The sequence below is a fragment of the Parambassis ranga genome, chromosome 16, assembly GCF_900634625.1.
Source record: "Parambassis ranga chromosome 16, fParRan2.1, whole genome shotgun sequence".
In the NCBI taxonomy this organism is placed as follows: domain Eukaryota; kingdom Metazoa; phylum Chordata; class Actinopteri; family Ambassidae; genus Parambassis; species Parambassis ranga.
The window spans coordinates 5206724-5230613 of NC_041036.1; the positions used below are offsets into that span (position 1 = coordinate 5206724).

The 23890-nt window shown below is 42.1% G+C and overlaps 2 protein-coding genes across 5 annotated transcripts; one reads left to right on the plus strand and one right to left on the minus strand.

Moving 5' to 3' along the window:
• Positions 1 to 788: 788 nt before the first annotated feature.
• tpbg (trophoblast glycoprotein) lies at positions 789 to 2906 on the minus strand. Its single transcript, XM_028425567.1, has one exon. The coding sequence runs from the start codon at positions 2372 to 2374 to the stop codon at positions 1307 to 1309; it is 1068 nt and encodes a 355-aa protein (XP_028281368.1). The 5' UTR covers positions 2375 to 2906; the 3' UTR covers positions 789 to 1306.
• A 1322-nt stretch (positions 2907 to 4228) lies between these two features.
• On the plus strand, positions 4229 to 23482 carry ibtk (inhibitor of Bruton agammaglobulinemia tyrosine kinase). 4 transcript variants are annotated; one of them, XM_028425445.1, is made up of 29 exons: positions 4229 to 4397; positions 5050 to 5924; positions 6007 to 6103; positions 6283 to 6407; positions 7693 to 7803; positions 7977 to 8147; positions 8240 to 8357; positions 8625 to 8805; positions 9091 to 9214; positions 9489 to 9666; positions 9788 to 9941; positions 10741 to 11119; positions 11253 to 11545; positions 11636 to 11722; positions 11803 to 11885; positions 12152 to 12189; positions 12288 to 12384; positions 12481 to 12582; positions 12888 to 13005; positions 13247 to 13307; positions 17338 to 17465; positions 17615 to 17727; positions 17820 to 17965; positions 18136 to 18254; positions 18388 to 18486; positions 18676 to 18831; positions 19801 to 19998; positions 21764 to 21896; positions 22365 to 23482. In XM_028425445.1, exons 2-29 carry the CDS (start codon positions 5601 to 5603, stop codon positions 22488 to 22490), a joined length of 4059 nt encoding a protein of 1352 aa, XP_028281246.1. In that variant the 5' UTR covers positions 4229 to 4397; positions 5050 to 5600; the 3' UTR covers positions 22491 to 23482. The 4 variants fall into 4 exon arrangements, with proteins under 4 accessions (XP_028281246.1, XP_028281247.1, XP_028281249.1 ...); XM_028425446.1 differs by having other exon boundaries at positions 18682 to 18831; XM_028425448.1 differs by having other exon boundaries at positions 11289 to 11545.
• The last annotated feature ends 408 nt before the right edge of the window (positions 23483 to 23890 follow it).

The following is a 23890-nucleotide window of genomic DNA, read 5'->3' on the forward strand; positions in this document are numbered from 1 at the left end:
TGAGGGAGAGATGGAGAACCGTGGTGGTGGTGGGGGGTGCTTAGGGGGATTATTATCTCTAGGTTCTGTTGATAAAAGGCCAAGGAAGTTCACAGTCATCCATGTGAGCAGACACAACAAACATTTTCATTAATTTAGAGTGCTACATAACAACGTGCATGGTATACCCTTCAGAGGAATACCAAACATTAATTATTAATTCATACTACGCTGGACAGTATGGAAAACAGACAGAGGTATAAACACTAATGGCCTTTTTTCCTTCTTAAAACAGGGTTACATGAAAAGCAAAGCTGCTTGAGCTTATTTCCATAATACCTCTGTGTGCACCATGAGAAATCTTGGGTTCAGTTCACCTTCATTTGCATTTGCCACAGGACAGCAAACAGAAATTTTTTTTGTCTTCTGGTTTTTGCAGCTGAAGCATATTGAAGCGCTTACAGTACACGCTGGGGGAGCTGGACGTGAAACGTGCTCAGGAATTTCACAGCAGAGCTGAGGATTTTTTTTATCAGGTTCACAGCAGGAAGCAAATTGGAGGGGAGATAACAGTTGGCTACTCTCATCACCTACAGACCCACAGACAGAAGCTCATTTAAAGTCAGGCAGTATGTCCTTCACTTAACTTGTGAATGTGAATGTGGAGAGTGTGCAGCATGGCAAGACTTAACACGATGCAGAACTTGTTAACAGTTGGAGGCAGAATCTCACACACCCGTCAATGCCTTTTGATCATATTCTTCAGTCTTTATATTAAAAGGCCTTCAGTCGAGAAAGATACCAGCAATCCAGAGGCATTTTATTTAGCTGAATATCTTCACAGAAAAAAGAGCAATCACATCCACCTATAAACTATGCAATGTGCACTATAATCATTCAAAAAAGGCATACTGTATATAACACATTTTCACATGTTAAAAATCAAGCAGTATAACATTTCTCTGCAGCAGAGGCATAATGAGAAAGATGCAATGACCAGTAGTATGGTTTTTCTTTCATTTAAAGTCAATGGAATCCATAGTAATAAAACTTAAATGGAACATTTCACACTTTGAGACTCTCCTTTGCCAGGATTCACTGTCCATACGAGGTTACATGGAGAGAAAAAACCGTTAACATCACAGCTGCCAGGTACATGTACTGTACAGGACATGCAGCAGTGGTAAAATCATGAGAGGGGAGGACAGGTGTAATCTGAATATGTTGGGGAAAAAGGGGAAGGGAAGGAAGACTTTCATGCACATTTTAACAGTGTGAAGTTGTTTAATATCTCACTGTGGAGTCCTAGACAGTGTCCCATCCTCCCTCACACATCCGAATTGATGCTCAGGTTGGCCAAGCGTGGGTCAGAGTTTATCTCATATCTGTAATGGTACCCCTCCATGTGGTCCCTACAAGCGTCCCGGATGTTGTAAATCCACCGCTTGATGCCCTTTCTGTTCAAGTAGAGCACGAGCAGGAATATGACGCCGATCAGGGCCAGCACCAGTCCCAGGAAAACATAAGAGGTCTCCAACACACCCTCCATATCGCTCGGACACTTCAGCTGTGACTGATCCACCTGCAGGAGCGGTCGGCCCCTCAGCGCCTCTGGGTCTGTGCATGTCAGGTTCCGCATGTCAATGACCTCCGTGGCGTTTTTCAGCCACATCAGCATGTCGTCAAAGAAGCAGTCGCAGCGCCAGGGGTTCCCCGCCAGCTGGATGCGGAGGCCAGGCTTGAGGCTGAACTCCGCTCGGGTAGTAGGGGGCAGATCCCTCAGGCTGTTGTTCCTCAGGTCTAGGTCACGGAGCGGGGGCACCTTCAGGGTGCCATTCTGGATGGTGATTATGGAGCTGTTCTGAAGGCTGAGGCTGACCAGGCTGGAGAGACCACTGAGAAGGCCATCTGGGAGAATCACAAGGTCATTGTTGGACAGGTCCAAGGCTGTGAGCTGGTTGAGGTTTTCACCGCGTAGGAAATCCAGGATCCCACCCACGGTGGAGTGATTGTGAAAGCACCTACTGAGGTTTAGGAGCTGCAGTTTGTTATCATCAGGGAAAGCTCTTTCACTGAAACTCTCAATTCTGTTGTTGCTCAGGTCCAGCCGAACCAGGTTTGGCAAACTGTCAAATGCCATCGCATCCACATACTCCAGCTCATTCCCACTGAGATAGAGATCTGTTAACAGTTCCAGGCGGTTTGGGAAAGAGGCCTCACTAATTTGGGAAATGTTGTTTCCAGTCACGAACAGGTATTTGGTATTGGTCGGTATGGAATGCGGAATAGCATCCAAGTCCTGGTTTTGGCATTTCACCGTTTGTGAGATGCACGAGCATTTGTCCGGGCAGCCGTGACAGGACAGGACCACGGCGAGAAGGAAAAGTAAATGCATCACAGCGGACTTGTGTAATCTGTCTCGGATATCTCCGCGGTTACAGCCGCACGACGTGCCCAACAGGAGTATCTTGGATTTTTTTTTGACAAATCTGTGTGCGCAGACCGTGCGTAAAGGCTGCTTTAAAACAATCCACACCAGTCACCGCCTCGTTCTTCCGCAGGGAAGAAAGGGAAAGTTTTTTAAGCGTGTCTCCCACCTTTTCCTTTTACACAACCGTTCCCAGATAAACTCCATAAACTACCTCCACAACATTCTGGTTCAGGATGAGTCTACATTTCCACGTGAAGCTCGCAAACTTCTGTGATCCACTTCGCTTGTTTTTCGAACCGACACAACAGGAAAAGCCAGACGGGTTTTTTTTTTACCCCCCAGTCCCAGAGGAACATGAAAGTCCGAACAGAATGCTGGAACGGGCTTCAAACTTACTCTTTTAACCACCGGCTCCCAAACAGAAAATGCTCCTTTCTTCCCAGCGGTGCCAGATATTACATACGCACACCCAGCTGCCGCTCAAAACGTCGGGAGTCAAGTGGGAAAAACCAAACGGAGCTGCACAGTGGAGCTCAGTGCAAGGAGGGAGCATACCATTATTCAACCAAAGGGGGGTGAGCAAGTGTAACTCAGGGCATAGGTACATTCAAAAGCTTAAATCATGTTGAGAAAAAAAGTCAAACGTGAGTTATCTATATAGTTATGGAAAGTTTCGTGTGTGTGTGTGTGTGATATCCAGTGTTTAACTAAACATCAGACATCAACAAAAAGCTGTTTGTTGGTATTTATAAATACCAATATGAACAGTTTTAAACTACCCTCGTAGCATATGATATGGTTAAACAGATTTAAGAAAGGTGACACCAGTGTTAGGTAAACTGAGCAAGTAGCTACAAGCCAGTTGTTGTACCATGATGTTGTTTAGCATGAAAACAGCTTTGTTTTGGGTGTGTCCTGCTGAGCTAACCAGCTTGATATATGCAGTACAGTGCAACAAAAAGCTCCCATATGATAAGCCATAAAGGATGTAAGAAGCCACATGAAATGTAGTCATTTGATCTGCTGCTAATAGATTGCTAAACCCATATTCACTGCTGTTTATTTAGAAAGTACACCATCCACTCTTACATTCTTGTATCTTTTGAAACATATGCTGTTCAGATGCTATGGTATAACTCTAATTTTAGAATATATAAATGTAATAGTAATTGTTTTATGTAAAAACCATTGCTGTAACAGTAATCATTCTATCCAATTATTTCCAAAAACAAAGAGTGGGTCATTATTAATAAGTATGTTTCCACATCTCTTTTAGAGAGGTGACTTGAGTGGGTGACCTTAGAGTGGATGCATTGTCTGCTGGATTATGCAGGATTATACTACTGAGAAGACAATCTGTGGATGTGTTCATGCTTGAATGGCGAGGGCAGGCGTGCTCATCAATATGTCATATTTGGAAGCCCCTGGTGTGGATCCCAGCGTAACCCTAGCTTCACCCTCTTTTGAGCCCCCCTCCTATTCTTAGCCTGGGTCAATGTGACAATCATCTGAGTAATTCCATGAAACCTGGATTGTAAGTGAAATCAATACTCACCCAAACATCTGTTGATTATGAAACTAATGTGTGCTGTGTATACAAACTCTTCAAACTATTATTGTTGTTATCTAATAATAATGCTCATTACTATGTTTTAATTATTGTTTATAACGCAGTAATAATGTAATATCATTCCAAAATAAGAGACATTTCTTCAACGCATCTATCATACAGTAACAGGGCAATCAACTATCGTGTGTAAAAATCAACCAATAGGATTTTACAATGCACATACCTTAGCCAATCATAAGTCTCGACACTACCAGGGTTTTATTCCTAACCTGCAGGCGTTTAGGGCTTCAGTCCTGACAAAACTGGCACCAGCGAAAAAAAAAACGCACGCGTTTCTCATTTGTAGTAATGACACAGTGGATGTACGTCGTTATTGCAGCTTTCTCAATGCCCTCTTTTTTCTTTAACTAGCGGCAGGTAAGAAATGATACGATGTTATTTCTCCCCCTAGCCTAACAGCATGCTATCGCTAGCTAGCGATGATGTGTCAAGTTAAGCTAGCTGTCAAAATAGAACTAGCTGACAGATGTTAACCAACAGGACTAGAAAAAAACAAAACAAATCAGACATATCATGCAATTTGGGCAGACGAGGTCTGCAGTTCACGTACATATTTGAAATTATATTAATAATTATAATACATAATTTTGTGACGCTAATGCTATTAGTGGCTGAAGCTAACGTTAGCTTGTGCCTGTGCATAGCTGGCTGCTGCAATAAGTTACAAGAGCAACAAGGAAAATGCGACAACCTATTAGTCTATTTAAGAGCTTACTCGCTTTAACATTAAGTTTCTGTTATGCTTTACAAATTAAGGATCGGGGGAGGCTAATATGTACAACTGACAAGCTGGTACTATTCGGCTAACTTGGCCTGTTACATAATCCTGATGTTAACCTCTCTTACGTTAGTTAGCTGGCTAGCAACACCTCAGCTGATCGGAACCCGTATTTAGACCAGACTTGATGTAACCTTTGCACTTACAGTTGTTGAATGTAGCACACAAAATGGTTTGCATGTAAACAAAAGTAATTGTTGCTTATTATTGTTGGCTCATGTTCTTTTACAGGTGCACTCTACAATTATGGAGTTTTGAAAAAGAAAGTGAGAATTTTGGGGGGAAAGGGGGCCTTTCCCCTCAAGTTTGATGGTTGGACTGCAGGACGAGAAGGTCAGAGGGTTGTTGAAATTGTTGCCTTGTCTGTAAATAATTAGATAAAAACAAATATTTTTGCATACTTTGAAATGCACTTTTTTGTATACAATATTTAAGAAGTTTTGTATTTATTGAATCTTGATGCCATTGCACGCTGCAAGCACCTTAGTTTGTATTCGATTTTTGGTCGAGATGGTGGACTGAAACAGGTCTCACTAAGGCTCTGGGGTCGCTAGGGTGCGGTGGAACCTCAACACAAGCACAATTCTAGCACTCCAACCATCTCGACTTATTGTTGATCTTTTTTTTTCCTTTGGAGCATATCTTTGTTAGAGTGTTATTGGTTTGTTACAACATATCAGATTTTTGAGTTTGTTTGCAATTGTGGGTGGTGGGCTGTCAGAAGAACTTTGTAACACGAAAGAGGGAGAAAAGGTCACTACGAAGATTTGACGGAGGTCAGGATGAGTCTGACATCACCGGACTGCACTCCCAAATGCCGCTCGCAGCAGCATGCAGACCAGGTGGTAGCAGCAATAACTGGTGGCTCTGATGGGCAGCTCCGGGCATTCCTGAATTCACACTGCCACAATGCAGCCACCCTGCGGGATGCCTTTGGTCGTACAGCCCTTCATCTGGCAGCCTCACTGGGAAAGAAAGCCCTGCTGGAGTGGCTGCTGGAGAATAAAAGTGCTGACCTGATGGTGAAGGACAAGGAATCTGGCTGGACCGCTCTGCACCGCAGCGCCTTCTATGGACAGATTCACTGTCTTATATCTCTGGTCAAGGTATATGTTTTACAATGGATTATCAGAAACTGTCTTGTCCATTAGAAAATCTTGACCTACATTTGAATTACTTTTGTTTCAGCATGGTGGGCTCCTCTCCACCCAGGACAAGGAGGGTCTCTCTGTCCTGGATCTGACAATGAAGGACCGACCAACACACGTTGTGTTTAAAAACACTGGTAAGAAGCACCCAATGATGCAACTTTTAACATCCCAGGTTAGGTTTTGGGATATGTCACAAGGGTTGTTAGCTTCATTGGTACAAGTGTGTATAAAAGCAAATCAGTGGATATATTCAGCCTCAGGTAAACACTGTGTTGTTGCTTTGCCTGTAATAGTATTTTCTTCCCTACTACAGACCCAAGTGAAGCATACACATGGGGAAACAATACCAATTTCAGTCTCGGCCATGGCAATCAAGAGAGCCGACATCACCCCGAGCTTGTGGATGTGTTTGCCAGGATTGGAGTTTATATCAAGCAGGTAGGACAACAACACAGTGTTGTTGTGCCATCTCTCAAGAGAGTGGGAAAGTGTTTTCCTGCAGCTCAGGGTTTCCCACCTTAAAGACCTCTCTCACATATGTTGCTATCATACAAATAGTTTCCAAGTGTTTCAACTCGCTGAAAAACTGCATTACATCAAATATAAAAAGCAATACACTTGGGTTCTCCAGATAAGATGTATCACTTGGGTAAAACTAGCAAAACACGCTCTTCCCTAGGGTCCTGTATTACACAACCTTTTCCTCAGGGTGCATCAGGATATGTATCTTGTAATAATAATGTTTTGAAGTTTTAGGATAAATGGTACATAAAAAAAACAAGCTATATAGAGAATTATTGTTCATATAATTGTTAATTTGGGGGGATGGGGGGGGGGTCTGTAATGTTATTTGAATTTAATACAGGGCATTGTTGATGTGTCAGGTGTGGACTGTCCTCTCTCTTGTATGATCTTCATTTGTGAGTTAGTGGAGCTGGTTTGGCACATTGTTAACCCATGCAGGCAGACTGTGCCAACCAGGCTACAGTTTCATCTGTTTGTCATGTGCATGCTCTTAGTGTGATTAATATAGCTCCTGGCACCAGCGCAGCTACCCCCAGTGGTGCGTGTACACTCTAGGTTCCAGTTATAGTAGATTATGTAATGTGGAATGACTGTGTTTGATATGTTGTAATTTCTCTTCTTAATTAATTTGTTCTTGGGTAGCATAATGTGTGTGTGTCTGTTTGACCTGCAGGACTTGTCATGCAGAGTAATTTCATAAAGCTAGTGGGGGGGCAGGTAGATCTTCTTTCATGACCACACAATGACCCAGTGGTACTGAGCATAGTCTTTGTCCTTCTAACCCAATCCAGCAGGTGCCAGAGGTTAAATATTAATTCCACAATGACATGTTTTTAATTAAATGAGCTACACTAGTGTGTATGTAAGTGTGTGAATGTCCACATTAATGTGATACTTGGGGAAACATCCCTGTGCTCTATTGAAGGTTTGAGGGGAGCCATGTATTAGTAATGATGTTTGCTTTTCCACTTGTGCCCTGGCCTTTTATTGGCACAGTGTTTTACTAGCACTACAAGAGAGTTTGGCTAAGGGATGTGGAAAGTGATACACCGTAGCCTCTGCTATGAGGTCAAAATTATAATGACAAGAGCTTTAATCAGCACAACTCGGTACATCAGAAGTTCCCTACAATAGGACATTTATTAAAACTAAAGCAAGAGGGACAAATCACAGCTATGTTTCTTTCTTCTTCCTGTAGGTGGTCCTGTGTAAGTTCCACTCAGTCTTCCTGTCTCAGAAAGGCCAGGTCTTCACCTGTGGCCATGGACAGGGAGGAAGACTTGGCCATGGAGATGAGCAGACATATATGGTGAGATATATTTCTTATGTTTAGCTGTAGGTTCATTTGTAAAAAGGAAATCACTTATTCCTAATGTCCCATCTTATTGCTTAATGTGATTAAATGCTCTACAGTGAATTGGAAAAGCTCATTAACATTCCTGCATACTTGGCTTATTTTGTCCTTCTTCCTCATTTGTTCAGGTTCCCCGAATGGTGGAGGGTCTGATGTCCCACCACTGCTCCCAGGTGGCAGCAGCTAAAGACCACACAGTGGTGCTGACAGAGGAAGGCTATGTTTATACTTTTGGCCTCAACCCCTTCCACCAGTTGGGCCTGTCTCCTCCTCCTGCCTCAGCACATGTTCCTAAACAGGTAGGCAATAGAAAGAAGGAAAGCTGTGGTAATTTATTGATCATTTTTTACAGTACACCTTTAAATGTATCTGTAACATGCTTTGAATATAGGTGTTTTCCAAGACACTGAAAGGCAGGACAGTGATTGGAGTTGCAGCAGGGAAGTTCCACACCGTGCTTTGGACCAGGGAGGCTGTTTATACAATGGGACTCAATGGGGGCCAGCTGGGTAAGATTCCAAACCAGGGGCATTTTCAAACACACATTGTTACTGCAGAGTAAAAGCCACAACATGCGCAACATGAAAGTGTGACTGTCCTGAGTACAAAGTAGCTAAATATTTAGCACACAGCCTTCTATAATCTCTTTGCTGTAGTAGGATGGTATAATTTTTACCTCTGCTGTAGAGAGGTGTGGGGATTTTAAGAAAAGTGTTACACACACTGTATATGGATAACTCTAGTCATGTCAATTTGTTTATTTTGTTCATCTCTAGGTTACTTGCTGGATCCTAATGGAGAAAAGTGTGTGACATCACCTCGGCAAGTGTCAGCCCTGCACCACAAGGATGTTACCATAGCCATGGCAGCAGCTAGTGATGGAGCAACAGTAGTTGTCACTGAGAAGGGAGATGTTTACCTGTTGGCTGACTACCAATGCAAGAAAATGGCTTCAAGGTGAATGGAACAGTAGGAGCCTGGCCACCCTGTTGTCCACACTGCATTGATGGGGGATAGAAGGGCATGTACTTATCACTAAATGTTCGACCCTGAGCCAGGGAACATACCAACTGGGACTTTTATGTATTGTTAAATCACTACCTCATTTTTTAGAGCTAGTTTTCTTCACTGTCCATTGTGGGGTTAATGGGAAAATTACTTAATGCACTCAATTTTGAATCATGTTTTTTGTCACAGTGGTAAATTAAAGTTCTATATCCATGTCAACTTGTCTCTTTTTAGGCAGCTTAACATCAAGAAGGTCCTGGTCAGCGGCGGCAGTCTGGACCACCGAGTAGCCCCACAGATCTTGCACGAGGGAGGGGGGGAAAAGGTGTCCATCTTGGCATTGGATGAAGCCGGGAGGGTAAGTATTGTGCTTTTAAAGTTTTCTTTTAAAGTGTTTTTCAAACTTCATAGTTTGGTCTTAAGTTCACATCTGTCTCACTTCCTAAAAGCAGAATGGTTACTTTTAGCATCACCTTTTTGTCCTGTATTATCTAACCTACATGGTAAATGGTTATATAATCCAAAATCAACATCACCTATATATATATATATATATATATATATATATATATATATATTGTCTGTGTAACTTTCTTAAATTCTTCCGTCTGCATTTGTCCTGCCTCTGTCAGGTGTTTTGCTGGCGTTCCTCTGGCAGCTCAGTGAGACAGTGCCGGTGGGCGTATGCACGTCAGGTTTTCATGTCAGACATCGCTCTCAGCAAGAACAGTATGATGTTTGTGACTCAGGACGGGGAGGGTTTCAGTGGTGTGTGGGCTGGAGAATATAAGAAATACGGGGAGAAGAAAGGTGAGGACTGAGAGAACATGGTGTGTTGAATCACTAAGTTGGTAAATGTTTTTTTAGTTTGTTAAACAAGCAATATAAAAGTAGGATTATGTTATGAATTTGTACGTCTATAATTTTACAGAGGTCAGTGTGGAGGTTTGTGGTCACTCGGATGTGGGCACAATGTATGAACGTATCCGTCTGGAAAAAGTCCCCCATGTCCACAGAGCTGTCAGCATCACTATGGACTCAAAAGGACGGAATTTTGGGGTGCTTCAGGCTGACCCAAAAACGAGGTAGGACATCATGTGAAGCATAGAAATGTTGCTTGTAACTAGGCTTAGTTGTCACTTAATTAAACACACCTTAAGAAAACTAATCCAACCTTATACAACAGTCCTGTGAACGATCCCACCATAATACAGACTGGAACACTTGGTTGTTGTTCAAGTCTTTTGAGAGAGGTGCTTGTGTTCAACTAAGTGGTCACTGTGGGAGATTGGGAAGGTGTTTTTATTGTGTGTTTTTCTTTTTTTTTTTGCACCTCCATTATGTTAGCTGCAATAACAAACCTCTCTGTTTGGTTTTCACAACATTGACCTTTACAACTTTGCAGTTGCTGAACTGCATTCATTTTATTTAATTTATAACTCTAAAAGTCCTACTAAGTGTCCTTACATGGAGGATCGTGATTAGTAGTAACTGGACTCATCAGTTTGCAATGCCACACTACTATTAAATCATGATTTTACCCACAGTAAAGTAAAGGCTGCAACTGAAATGCTGCCATCTAGAGGTGATAGACTGTTTTTTGCATCTAGGAAAAAATAAACATATATAAAAACACACACACAGTATTGGTTCTTCTGTTCAGGTAGCATACCTAACACCTAATATTATTAATATAATTGCTATTTAAGCCCTGTGGCTCATTTACATGTATGTTTTCTGTTATTAAAGATGAATTCCTCAATCCCTTTTTAAAACAAAATCCAATGTATTCTTTTAGGTTGCCAGTTCCATATTCTTAGTAATGAAAATTAACTTATTTATTGCTTCTTTTTCTTCTTTCTTCTTTTTTTAAATGTATACTAGCTTGTTTGAGGTTCCCAGCATTTCTCAATCCACCTTCTCCAAAGACTTTCGGAGCCTTTTGGATGAAGCCGACGAAATGGACAGCATCCACGATGTGACGCTTCAGGCCGGTGATCGCACCTTTCCCACTCACAAGTACATTTTGTCCATGAGGTCCGAATTCTTCCGGAAACAGTTCATGTCTGAGCGCTGTGGGATTGAGGAGGAGGAGGAAGTAAAGAAGAGCGAAGATGCTGTGGGCTGCGATTTACTCATTTTGGAGAAAATCCCTGCAGACATGCTGGAACATGTTCTGCACTTCATCTACACAGACTCCTGTGAGCTGCTGGTGCATGGTGCACGACCAAGAGTATCTGGGACTGTGATTGGACAAAACCAGGTGAGGGGGGAAATCACTATTTTTTTTTAACCTGAGTTTTAGCTACATCAGTGTAAAGTTGTTTAAAAAAAACAAGTTTTGCTTAACCTTGAAAAACAGTTAGCTGTGACACAGATGTACTGTGTTATTTCAGGATGACTGTGTCCACTGTCTCCCTTGCCTTGGCCAGGATTCAGAGCAGGAGAGGCTTATCAGCAGCCTGCAGGACTTGGGTCTGAGAGGCCGTTCAGCCGTGGAGGTGTATCGTTCCCTTCCTCCTGCTACCAAAGGTGACAGTGACAAAGCCAAGAGCAAGGGTTCTAAATCTGGCAAAAAGGGGAAAGGAGGCAAGGGTGACAAGGCTGGAGTCAAAGAGGGAGGGGCCAACCCAGTAAAAACCTTACAGGGTGTCGCCAAAAAGCTCGGCCTGGGCAGTCTGTCTGCACGGTAAGAGGTTGAGTGTGTCCTAGATCCTTTGGCAAATCAGACTTAATGTCATGTGGTCTAATTGTGTTTTTTTCTGCTTTCTTCCTGTAGATTGGATGGTGTCAAATATGAAAATGGAAAAATTAACATTATAAACAAGAAAACTGGCAACAAACCCAAATTCTACCAGAAGAAATGGTGCGTATTTGTGTGTAGTAGCTCTGGATTAGATTATTATTATTATTTTATAATATTAGCTTTTTTTTTTACTTGGGCAGCTCCTACCTTTGTGATGTTACTCTCAAATCTGAAGATGGGAAAGAGTTTCCCTGTCATAAAAGTGTCCTGTGTGCCAGACTAGGTAAGATGGATCAGTCAGTATGTCACTGACAAACACATTTGTCAACTCTGGTTGTTTCTATACTATGTGAATAATAAATTGACATTTGACTAAGCAAAATTAACACATCAACAAAAACCATAACTGCAATAAATACTACCTGTAGACATTTTTAGCATTACTTTGATAAATAAGTTTAAGTTTTCTTGTTCTTTGACTGCTTTTTCAAATTTACTTGAGTCAGAAAAATAAAAATCAAAAATAAATTGTGTCCACCTTTTCTACAGAATATTTCAACAGTATGCTTGGAAACCCCTGGATTGAGGTATGCTTACGTAGCATATTTGATTCTGCTGCATTTTTAAACCAGACACTGGTGTGACCTTCACACCCATGATAATATTGTCGTCTCGCACCCTACAGGCTACATCATGCTGTGCACTGGAGATGCCTACTAGCGCAGAAATACTGCAGGTCATTCTTGAGTATATTTACACAGATGAGTCTCCCACCATTAAAGGTAGGCTCTCGGGTTTCACATTAACCGCAGGAAAATGATAACGTGCTGATTTATAAATTCAAAATTGTGATAATCATTAACCATTTGCCCCAACAGAGTCTCTGAATGTAGAGTTTGTCTGCAACGTACTGGTTGTGGCTGACCAGCTGCTCATCACACGTCTGAAGGAGATGTGTGAGGTTGTCATCACAGAAAACTGTATGTATCTTCCCAAACCCGTTGTTCTTTGCCTCTACCTTTTACCTGCCCCCCATCTTTTTCATGAATGTATACATCTGTACATCATCATGTTACCCTAAAAATGAAAACTTCATATATTTAACGTGATTGTTTTATCATTAAAAGATACTGCAGTGAAACACATGCTGTAACGTTTATGCACTTTTTTTTCAAGGCATTGTCAAAGCCTTTCTATCTCCTCATATGTGAATACAAAATATTCTTTTAAAAGAAGGTATGATATATTTCAAAGCTCTTATTGAATTTATTTTTTCTCTCCTCAGTGACTCTGAAGAATGCTGCAGAGCTGCTGGAGTTTGCTGCCATGTACAATGCAGAACAGCTGAAACTATCCTGCCTCCAGTTTATTGTACTCAACATGGCTGCCCTGCTGGAGTCAAAGTAAGAAGCAAAATGAATTATATATTCAGGATCATGGCTGATTGATAGCATTTCATATTTTTGTTGGCAGTAAGCAAGTCTTATTTAAAACTAATTAAAGACAATGTTACAAAAATTACAGTCCGATTGTATATCTGGTAATCTGGTAATCGTGTGCATGGAATATTTATCATATACACATTTGGAGAAAAGTGAAAACTTTCGTCTCATCAATGTGTTTGTACATCTGTGTTTCCATCAGAGCTCTGGATATACTTAGTGATGAAGTGGTTGTGGAGCTTGCTGCAGCATACAGGCGGATGGTGAGTCAGCTTCCAAAACTAAAATCATTCGGTCTGCATCATACTTTCAATTCAATTCAATTCAATTCAGTTTTATTTATATAGCGCATATTACAATCAGACATTGTCTCAAAGCGCTTCACAGGAACCCCCCTAAGAGCACTGTGGCAAGGAAAAACTCCCTTTAAGAGGAAGAAACCTTGAGCAGGACCCGTCAACTTAAGGGGGAACCAGTCCTGCTGCTAGTCAGAGAGGATGAGGGAGAGAGAGAGAGAGAGAGAGAGAGAGGATGAAGGAGAAAGAGAGAGAGGGAGAGAGGAGCAAACATGATACAAACATGATACAGTACAGAGCAAACATGACAGCAAGATGAAACAGTGATATATTGTAATAGATATCTATATATATCGTCGGTCCATAAGTAGGAATAGTAATTTGATAGTAAAGATGAGCAGCAGGGGCTAGTGAAGTCGATGAGCACAGGAGAGACTGCAGGTCAGTATGCAGGTCTTGAGACCTGCAAAGAGAGAGAGCGAGAGCGAGGCACAGAACTACAAGGAAGACAGTTAACACAGATTATGAGACGATATTACCCAGTATGATCCAGACTAAGGAGAGTGGAGGAGAGGTCAGAGGGTGCTCAGAGGATCGTGTTTGTGCCCCCCGACAACGTAGAGCAAGAGAGACTTCACGGGCCGGACTGCAGGTCATCATCCAGGTCTTGAGACCAGTGTGAGCCAGACTAAGGAGAGAAAAGGAGAGGTTAGAGGGTGAGAGGGAAACTGCTCAGTGGATCATGTTTGTGCCCCCCGACAACGTAGGCCTAGAGCAGCATAGCTGTGCTACACACTAGGTCTAAGGCTAACTGTACGCCTTACTAAACAGAAAAGTTTTAAGTCTAGTCTTAAAGGTGGAGGCAGTGTCTGCCTCTCGGACCCAGATTGGTAACTGGTTCCATAATAGCGGTGCCTGATAGCTGAAAGCTCGTCCTCCCATTCTACTTCTATGAATCCTAGGAACTACTAGTAAACCTGCACTCAGAGATCTGAGTGTCCTATTAGGAACATATGGTACAATCAGGTCCTGCAGATACAATGGAGCAAGTCCATGAAGAGCCTTGTAGGTTAGAAGAAGGATCTTGAAGTGTATTCGTGAGTCCACTGGGAGCCAGTGAAGAGACGCTAGGACAGGAGAGATATGATCCCTTTGGCTGCTTCCTGTCAGAACTCTAGCTGCTGCGTTCTGGATCAGCTGCAGACTGTTGATGGAGTAATGTGGACATCCTGACAATAAAGAGTTGCAGTAGTCCAGTCTTGAAGTGACAAAAGCATGGATGAGCTTTTCAGCATCACTCTGAGAGAGGATGCTCCTGATCTTAGTAATATTACGCAGGTGAAAGAAAGCGGTCCTGGAGACCTGCTTAATATGAGAGACAAACGACATGTCTTGATCAAAGATAACTCCAAGGTTCCTCACAGTCGTACTGGAGGCCAGAGTAATTCCATCCAGGGAGAAAGTATTATCTGATAAACTAGTTCTGAGATGTTTCGGTCCAAAAACAATGACCTCAGTCTTGTCCGAGTTTAATAGTAAAAAGTTGGAGGACATCCAGTCCTTTATGTCCTTTAGACACGCCTGTAGTCTGACTAGCGGCTCCGTTTCTTCAGGCTTCATGGATAAATACAGCTGGGTATCATCAGCATAACAATGAAAGTTTATGCCGTGCTTCTGGATGATGTATCCTAGAGGGAGCATGTAGAGGGTGAACAGGATCGGTCCGAGCACAGAACCCTGTGGAACACCGTGGTTAACCCTTGTACCTGTGGAAGACACATCGTTAGTGTGAACAAAATGAAATCTGTCAGATAAATATGATTTAAACCAGCGCAGTGCTGTTCCTGTAATCCTGATCTCGTGTTCCAATCTGTGTAGCAGGATGCGATGGTCTACGGTGTCGAAGGCAGCACTGAGATCCAGTAGAACGAGTACAGAGACGAGACCCCGGTCCGATGCCATGAGGAGGTCATTGGTGACTTTAAGCAGTGCTGTTTCTGTGCTGTGATGGGCTCTGAAACCAGACTGGAAAGCATCAAACAGACTGTTACTACACAGGTGGTCGTTTAGCTGACTTACAACAGCTCTTTCAAGTAGTTTGGAGATAAAGGTGAGGTTGGAGATCGGTCTGTAGTTTCCTAGGACGTCCGGGTCCAGTGAAGGTTTTTTAAGTATCGGAATGATCACAGCAGTTTTAAAAGCCTGTGGTACATATCCTGTTTCCAGAGACAAGTTGATCTGTCCTAATATAGAGTCTCCGATCAGAGGAATAGCATCCTTGAGGAGCTGTGAAGGGATCGGATCCAGAAGACAGGTAGTAGGTTTAGACTTGCTGATGCTGGTGGTCAGCTCAGGGAGGCCGATGGGCGCGAAGCAGTCCAGAGTTAGATCAGGATCCGTTTCCAGAAGTGGCGGTGTATCCTCAGCGGTCACAGAGAGATTGTGGTTGATTTGTCCTCTAATAGTGGTGATTTTATCAGTGAAGAAGCTCATGAAGTCTTCACTACTAAGAGCTGCAGGAATGCGAGGCTCCACAGAGCTGTGGCTCTTTGTCAGCCTGGCCACGGCGTTAAAGAGAAAGCGCGGGTTGTTCTTGTTTTCTTCTATTAGTGATGAATAGTAGGCTGTCCTGGCTTTACGAAGGGCCTTCTTATACGTCAGCAGACTGTCTCTCCAGATCCTCCGGGAGTCATCTGATTTAGAGGACTGCCACATCCTCTCCATCCTACGTGTAATCCGTTTCAGTGATCGGATGTTTGAGTTGTACCACGGAGCTAGCCTCTTCTGGTTTGTAGTTTTCTTCTTCTTCAGTGGAGCAATCCTGTTTAAGACTGAGTGTAGTGTGTCTGCAGTGTTGTTGACAAAGCGGTCCAGCTCTGCAGGAGTAACATTTAAGTTGGTACCCCCATCAGTACTTGGGACTGTGGGGAGTACTGGTAGGATTGCTGTCCTAAACTGCTTTACGGCGTCTTCAGACAGACATCTGCTGTAGTAGACCTTTTCCTTAGGTGCTGGTAGGTCTGAAAGAGAGAAGTCAAAAGTTATTAATGAGTGATCTGAAAGAACAGGATTTTGAGACCACACTAGCAGGTTCTCAGCTTCCAGGCCGTAGGTGAGAACCAGGTCGAGGGTGTGACTGTGACAGTGTGTGGGTTCATTTACTAACTGAGAGAACCCAACTGAATCCAAGAGTGAGTTGAAGGCAATCTTCAGACTGTCGGAGTCGACGTCCATATGAATGTTAAAGTCACCCACTATGATGACTTTATCTGTGCTAAGCACTAAACTTGATAAGAAGTCTGAAAACTCCAGCAGGAACTCTGAATAAGCAGCAGCAGGTGGACGATACACTACGACGAGTAAAACAAATTCTGACTTCTTCCAGCTTCCGTGAGACAGGCTGAGAGTGAGACTCTCAAAAGAAGTATGAGTAGACTTAGGTTTAGGATTCATCTGAAGACTGGAGCGGTAGATTGCTGCCACTCCTCCTCCGCGACCTGTAACTCTAGGAACATGACAGTTAGTATAACAGGACGGAGTCTTTCCATGATTTCCACCAGTGATTCATTATTTTGTTTTCAACAAAGTAACATATAAATTGCCTCTTCAAAAAAAAAACCCTAACGTATCAAACACCAGTAAGCATTTCAAGGTTCACATTGCCCTGACAACGACGGAGAAAGAAATTATTAGAGAATTATTAGAGAAAAAAGTAAAATTAGTTTCAGTTTGTGCTTCTACTAGAATGCAGAAACGTAATGGCTTGAATACTTGGTGATGTATCTTGATGCATCCCTTATGGGGATTCAATTCAATTTATATGTATATAAAATTGCAGTAAACATCAAACATTATAAAGGACAAACATGACAGGTTATTGATGTTGTCAAGCTAGCTGAAACCATTTTGTTTATATTATAGCAGATGTATAAGTCACAAGTTAAATTAAAACAGATTGAGGATTGTCTATCACAGTGTTTAACTCCTAACTGTTTAGCTCCCAGCAATGCAGAGGCGTGTTATCACCCCATACCCTGGTGCCCCAGACCTTAGTATGTATGAGGATGACGACTTGGAGTCAGCATTCACCCCCAAACCTGATGCAGAACTGGATCACTCTTGCAGGTACACAAACGGGAATAATAAAATCTGTTAGTAAGATGTTGTAATTTGTACTTAAAAGGCAGTGAATCTGTAAGTCATTGCAGAACTATTTATCTATCTTGAAAGTGTTCCCCTCCCCTCAAGAAAATTGCTTATATTTGCATTCTCAGGGAAATCCTGTTAAAGAAGGCCAAGATGAAGGCTAAAAAGAAACCACGGAGACGCTCCGACAGCTCGGGAGGCTATACGCTCTCTGATATCATTCAAAGCCCTCCTGCTGCAGGTATACATTCCATACATCATAACAAACAAGTGCCTTTCACAGCTGTTGATAGGTGGTCAGAATTTTGACTAACACTCACTCTTTTTGCTCAGTGGTGTCTCCATGCCTGGTGAAATCGGGCAAGGCTAACTCAACAGAGTCCCTGCAGGAGCTCCTTACATCTGACTCAGAAGGCAGCTACATGGGGGTGGGCAGTCCCAGAGACATGCAGTCACCTGTCTTCAATGACAAAACTGAGGTGAATTTTAGATCCATAACAAGTACTATATGTTTAGAGCCATAGGGGAGACCTGATTAGATAATGGTGAAATAGGAAACAAAGGCCACAATATTAAGCTTGCACAGCTGGCTACAGGCTGCTGTTAGGGAAACCACTGAATGTGCATACAAGTGAAGTTTTATTTGCAGGATGAGAAGGCTTTAAGTCAAAGGCTGGCGACCCCACCAAGAACCCCAATGTCTTTGAAGAATGGCCTACCAACCCCTCCCTACTCCGCTCCACAAACCATCCCCAAGGTCCCTCATTGGTAAGACTTGGCCAGAAACGTCAGTAGGTGTCTGTAACTGTTTAGCTTTTCTTCTTTTAGTTAGTTATTATAGTTAGTATATTGAGCTGTATAGCTTACATTGTTTATTTAACTGTGTTTTTACAATCTACAGTCCTCCTCGTGCACCTCCAGTCTTGGATCTAAGAACTATCATGGACATGGAAGCCAACTCTGTACAGACTCTTGGAGCAACTCCTAAAAGCCCAGGAATGTGAGTGCCGATCTGCTGTCTTTATTTTAGCCGAGGGAATCATTTTCAGGCAAAGGATTTATGGTGACTGCTTACTAATGTCAATAGGAGGCAGTGATGATCCTCCATTAGTGATCGATAGACCTGCACTACATGTGTATGCGTATAAATAAATATTACTACTGAGCACATTTTTTTGGCTACTTGCAGCGTCAGCACAACCATGAAGCACTCCCCTGTTTCCACAAAACTGTCCCAGAAGCAGAGGAAGATGTTGTCCATGGCCAGCAAGGAGGCCAGTTTGGAGTCCACACCACCCAAAGCAACCCCTACAGTCACCCCATCCAAAAGCAGCGGGAAGGCCTGGTTAGTGAAGACCATTCAAAACTGTCATTAGATATCTCCCTGGGTCCCTCTGATGTGTTTAGAGCCTCTAACTGGTATGGCTGGATCAAGTTGACAGTCAGAGGAGGTCTGTATGTATTTGCACAGTATACTGTAAGTGAATGGTGTAGTTACATTTTTCCTGTATGAAACTATACCATTCATTTACTGAGGTATACCGCACAAAGACACACAGACCTCTTCTGTTCGTCAAGGACACCACCTACTGGGTTAGTAGGGGTGAAAATATTTGACGTAGAAAACATTTGTCATTATAGGTGGACCCTCCATTCTACCCCCTCTCTACTTTTGCATTACAAAAGATCCCTTCTAAAAGAAAATAAAAGTAAGCGTACAGTATAAACATGCAGTGGTTGTTTCTCTTCATAGTAAATCCACCCCACCTACTCACCAATTCAAATTGCAGATTTTAAGTGAGGTCTGGGGAACATATCGAGGGGGACATGCTTTTTTTAATGCCTCCCCACTGGAGACAGTCATGGCCAGAGGCATCATAATGTCAGGTTGTCTGTCTGTCTTTCCCATTCTTGTTAACACAATATCTCAAGGAGGCCTTAAGGGAATAAAAAAAAGTACCTTTGAGAGTCAAAAGTTACTGTAAGTATTTATGTTCGGATGACAAGCTTACAGGTGTGCTTCTAATCCTCTCATTGGCTGCATGTGATGATCTCTTTCTATTCTCCTTTATACATTTTTTACCAATGGAAATTATTTATTGTAATCAAATGTCAATATAGTGATGCCTCTTTTTGTTACCAAAAATGAGTTAAATACCTTTTTAAATCCTCTAATACAATACAAGTTTACTACCCCTATACATTAGGAGTCTTGTCAAACATAGGCATAAACTCTTTAACAACATTAGTAGTATTTTGCTTTTATTGTCAATGTATGAATCATACATATTTTTCTTTCGTTGTGCTATTACAGGGCAACAGCTGTCCAGTCCCCACCCTCCACATGTTCGTTTCGAGCCCTACTGGAGGAAGAGGAAAACTGTTTAATCAGAGTGGGTCAAATGGGGGCACAGAGGGGACAGGCTACCCAAGGATCACCAGTCACTCCCACACCTGCTGCCAGGAGGGTCACATTCAAATGTAACAACAGTGAGGCAGAAAGACCGACTGGGTAAGCAAAACACTTACAAACGGCAGTCATTCTTACATTTTGTGAAATTTTCTGAATCATTGGCTTTAAATGCAGGCAATGGCTGCAAACATTCACAAAATGTCCTGGTAGAAAACACATGACAGGTTACTGCTACAACATTGACTACTTCAGGCCTGTACTGCTAACTTCCACTTGGAGGCACTGTTGATGTGTTGTCATAAAACTGCTGTCCGGTTCACAATCTGCATTGCATACGTTTTCAAGATACATCACTCAGTACAATACTTACCATTTATATTTTATAATAGCTAGAATTTACAAGTTTCAGTTTGGAGATTAAGACAGTAATATAGTGCAAATTAATCTTAAAAACACAGATTTTGAGATTAAGAAATGAAAGAGGAAGTAACTATGGTTTTCTGATTGCTTGAGTGTTTTGTGGCAGCAAAACAAAAGCTCTCATAATACTTTTAACCAGACAACTTGTAATTGCTGGGGCACTATCAGCTGGGGCATCTCCCCTGCTTAGACAGCATGAGAGAGGCATGATGCCCTGGTCTGAGAGAGGTGACCCAATACAGCTGGGCTGACCTGCCTGCACACAGAGTCATCCTGACCTTTACAACATCCCCCTGACAGCTGGATAAACACAGTGTACACAGACAGTATTCCTGCTGTTGTATTAGTATGCTTTGCTGTTTATATGATGCCTGTTTCTGAAAGTAAAGCAGTAGAGTGTAAGTGTTCAACCACGTCTGCAGTTTTGCCTTCAAGCCTTTTGTAAGTGCGTCTCTGTCATCTGACATCATACTTTGTCTGCTGTATGTTTGCACATACGTCATGCTGCAGAGTTAAGAGTAGACTTCTAGATATTAAAACAGCTGTGTGAGTCACTCTAGTGAAGCCAGTGATGTTAATCAGAATTGATAAGGGCAGCCCTCATGTCACAGCGGATCACACAGAACAGGGAGCAGGTTTCAGATTCTCCTTGGTATTTGGATGAGCAGAGACGGACGAGTTCAAGGCTCAGGAAGCAACAGAAGTAGTCTCGTACATTCTCATGCTTTCCCTTCTGGGACACAGTTTCCAAATCTCAATCTCCGTTTAATAGAGATGCCTTTATAATATTTGTTTTGATTGAACATCAGACATTTTTTCCTCTGCTAGCTCTGCTACAAATATTTCCAGAGGTATCTCTGGCCATTTGAAGACAGAAACGCACTCCCCGCATGACATACACATGCATCATGATGAGTGATTGAGAATGTTTTGGCTTCTTTTATAACAAACTATGATATAAATGAACTATCACTTAAATGCACACAAATCAGACTGCAGGGAGCAGTGTCATCTGTAAGACATTTCCTACTTTATATTTCATGTTGACTAGATGTCTAGGATCTTTTCTGCAGTCAGATGTACTTATTAGCCTCATTACAGATTAGATGCGCATATATATATATATATATATATATGGGGGACATACAAAGATGCTGTTTAAAAGTGAGCTTCCATGCATTCAGGGGCCCTGCTACGATGAATTTCATGAGTAATAGGAGCTGCCACCGTATTGTGGAGTCTAGACTGTGCAATAGAGATATATTTTAATGTCAGTCCAGTTATGCAATCATACAAGAGGTTTGTGAAAGCCAGGTGGACAGGCGGCCCATTCACACGCAGGAGCTTGTCAGTAGCGGTTGACTCAACCTAGTCCACTTATTTAGACTCTCATTGCTTTCACTGCTTTTACAGCACAGTCACTGAAACCTGTCTCTTCCCTCAGGCCCTGGGTGCTGGGTGCAGTGGGCAGCCCTCCCCTCTCCTCTATGGTGACCTTTGCTTCCATCGTGGAGGAGGAAAAGCAGCAGGAAGCCGCGCTGATCCGTAGCCGAGAGAAGCCGCTGGCGCTCATCCAGGTAATGCGCCTTGTCTGTGTGTGTTAGTCCTTTCTCACTCACACACACACACTCCTGCCTTAACTGAATGTATAGCTCTTCAGCAGCATCCAAGTAGAAAACATAGTGATAACTCTTCAGGCCGGTATGTCTGCTGCTTGCGTCTGCTGTCGTTTCCTATCTGGCTGAAGTTGAGCTGATGAGCATCACATTATGTAAAGTGCTGGTTAGAAAATGAGGTGCCTCCAGTTTTGTCTTCTGACGGTCCTCTCTGCTCCTCTCCAGCTGTTGCCAGACTTCCTTCATTGCCTTCACAAAACATTTTTTCCCCCTTTGTGGTTTTCTGGTTGCCATTATGTCGAACACTCTTATTACCATTAAGCTTTCAGTGTCAGCATTTTCTTTTACCCTCAAATAAAGAGTGGTTTTTGTTGCCCACAATTTCCTTAGTTCTATCTCTTTTCTTCATGTCTTTTTCTGTCCTCATAGATCGAAGAGAGGGCCATCCAGGACCTTCTGTTCCATTATAAGGCGCGTGACAACCCAGATGAGTTGATAGTGGTAGAGAGGTCTTCCAGAGGTCCCATTGCAACCCCAACTTGGAACAAACACTGATGTTTAATAGCACAATTCCTACATACCATCAAAGTGAGAACATCTCATTCAGTTGTCATTCTGTATTGTTGGCATCATCCATCCAGACCCCCCTGTCAGATCCATCAGTCCATGTTGAGATGAACCTCAGACTCACCTAAAGATGAGTCTGAAGCAAAACTATGCTTCTCTCTGCAGTGTTACTTTATCCTCGTTTATTGCTGCTGCTGTGTGTGAGAGAGAGAGAATGATTGCTTTCCATCACTGAATGTGGTACTTGGTGAGAAGTTTTACAGTCTTGGGATTACTTGTGCATGTTTTCTTTCTTTTTGGTAGAACTATATTATTACACAGCAAAACAATAGCATAAAAACTTTTCCAAATAAATATTGTTAATGATGTGAAGTTGCCAAAGAAATGAAAATATATTGAGAGCTTCAAACCACAAAAAAGGGTCCAAAATACATCAACACAAGGGCTGCAAGTGAAAGTCGAAGCTCTTAGTGCGATTAAGAGTGCCAATTATCAACTGTGGCAATACATGAGCAAGCTGTTTACCAAGGTGAAGGGTTCTTCGGTTGTCATTTTTTCCTTCATCCATAACCATTTTGTTTCTGCTGACTTGCAGTGACATAATATTACAAGAAGTAGTAAATGTGTAGTTTAAAGATGAATATAATGCATTTTTGTTGAGTTAAAATACAATTGATGCAGTTACAGTGAAGGATAGAGCCAGACTATACTCAGTAGAGTTGATTGTGTGGATCTGGTTAGCCTGGTGTGCCTTTGTTCAAAAAAATTATTTAATGACTTACATATACATAACAGCAAGTAGAGATCTTTAGCTTCACAGTTATTTCATTTCTTGATCAGAATCAGACTAAGCTAAGTACTTCAGATCTGGATAATGTTTTCTCATCTTCAGATGCCATGTCTGTATGTGTATGTGTAAAACTTAAGGTTATGAAGAGAAAGTGGCATGCAATAATAAAATATCTCACCTGTGCAATGAATCTGTTTTTTTTATTTAGATTTGAGTGGACAAACTGAAAATAGAATAGGTTTAATTTTTCTGAATTTGCTGCTTTATTTTCCTATTATTATAGAAAGTGTGCTGTTTATTGAATAGTGTGGCTCTCATAGCAGCTAATAAAAATAACATTTAATCTCCCTATCTTTGATATGTCATCTGCTCTGCATGAACAAAAGGCCATTATCAAGTCTCAACCCATGATTAACTGTGATGACCCTGATCTGAATGGAGAGTGTGGTGATTGAGGGATTTTATTGGCAGTAATTACAGGTAGAGCATCACATCGGAAGTCAGGGAGAGACGACTTGTGGGGAGAATGTTAATTACAGATTAGGATCTATTAGCTGGTGCAGCAATGACACATGAATCAAAGCCTTGGAGGAAAAGT

What these genes read in the sequence shown, in the direction of transcription:
- ibtk (XM_028425445.1), top strand. Translation starts at nt 5,601, where the DNA reads ATGAGTCTGACATCACCGGACTGCACTCCCAAATGCCGCTCGCAGCAG. An exon ending in TGAGTCTCCCACCATTAAAG is followed by an intron (nt 12,385 to 12,480) that starts GTAGGCTCTCGG and finishes TTGCCCCAACAG; the next exon opens with AGTCTCTGAATGTAGAGTTT. An exon ending in AAAAGCAGCGGGAAGGCCTG is followed by an intron (nt 18,832 to 19,800) that starts GTTAGTGAAGAC and finishes GTGCTATTACAG; the next exon opens with GGCAACAGCTGTCCAGTCCC.
- tpbg (XM_028425567.1), bottom strand. Translation starts at nt 2,374, where the DNA reads ATGCATTTACTTTTCCTTCTCGCCGTGGTCCTGTCCTGTCACGGCTGC.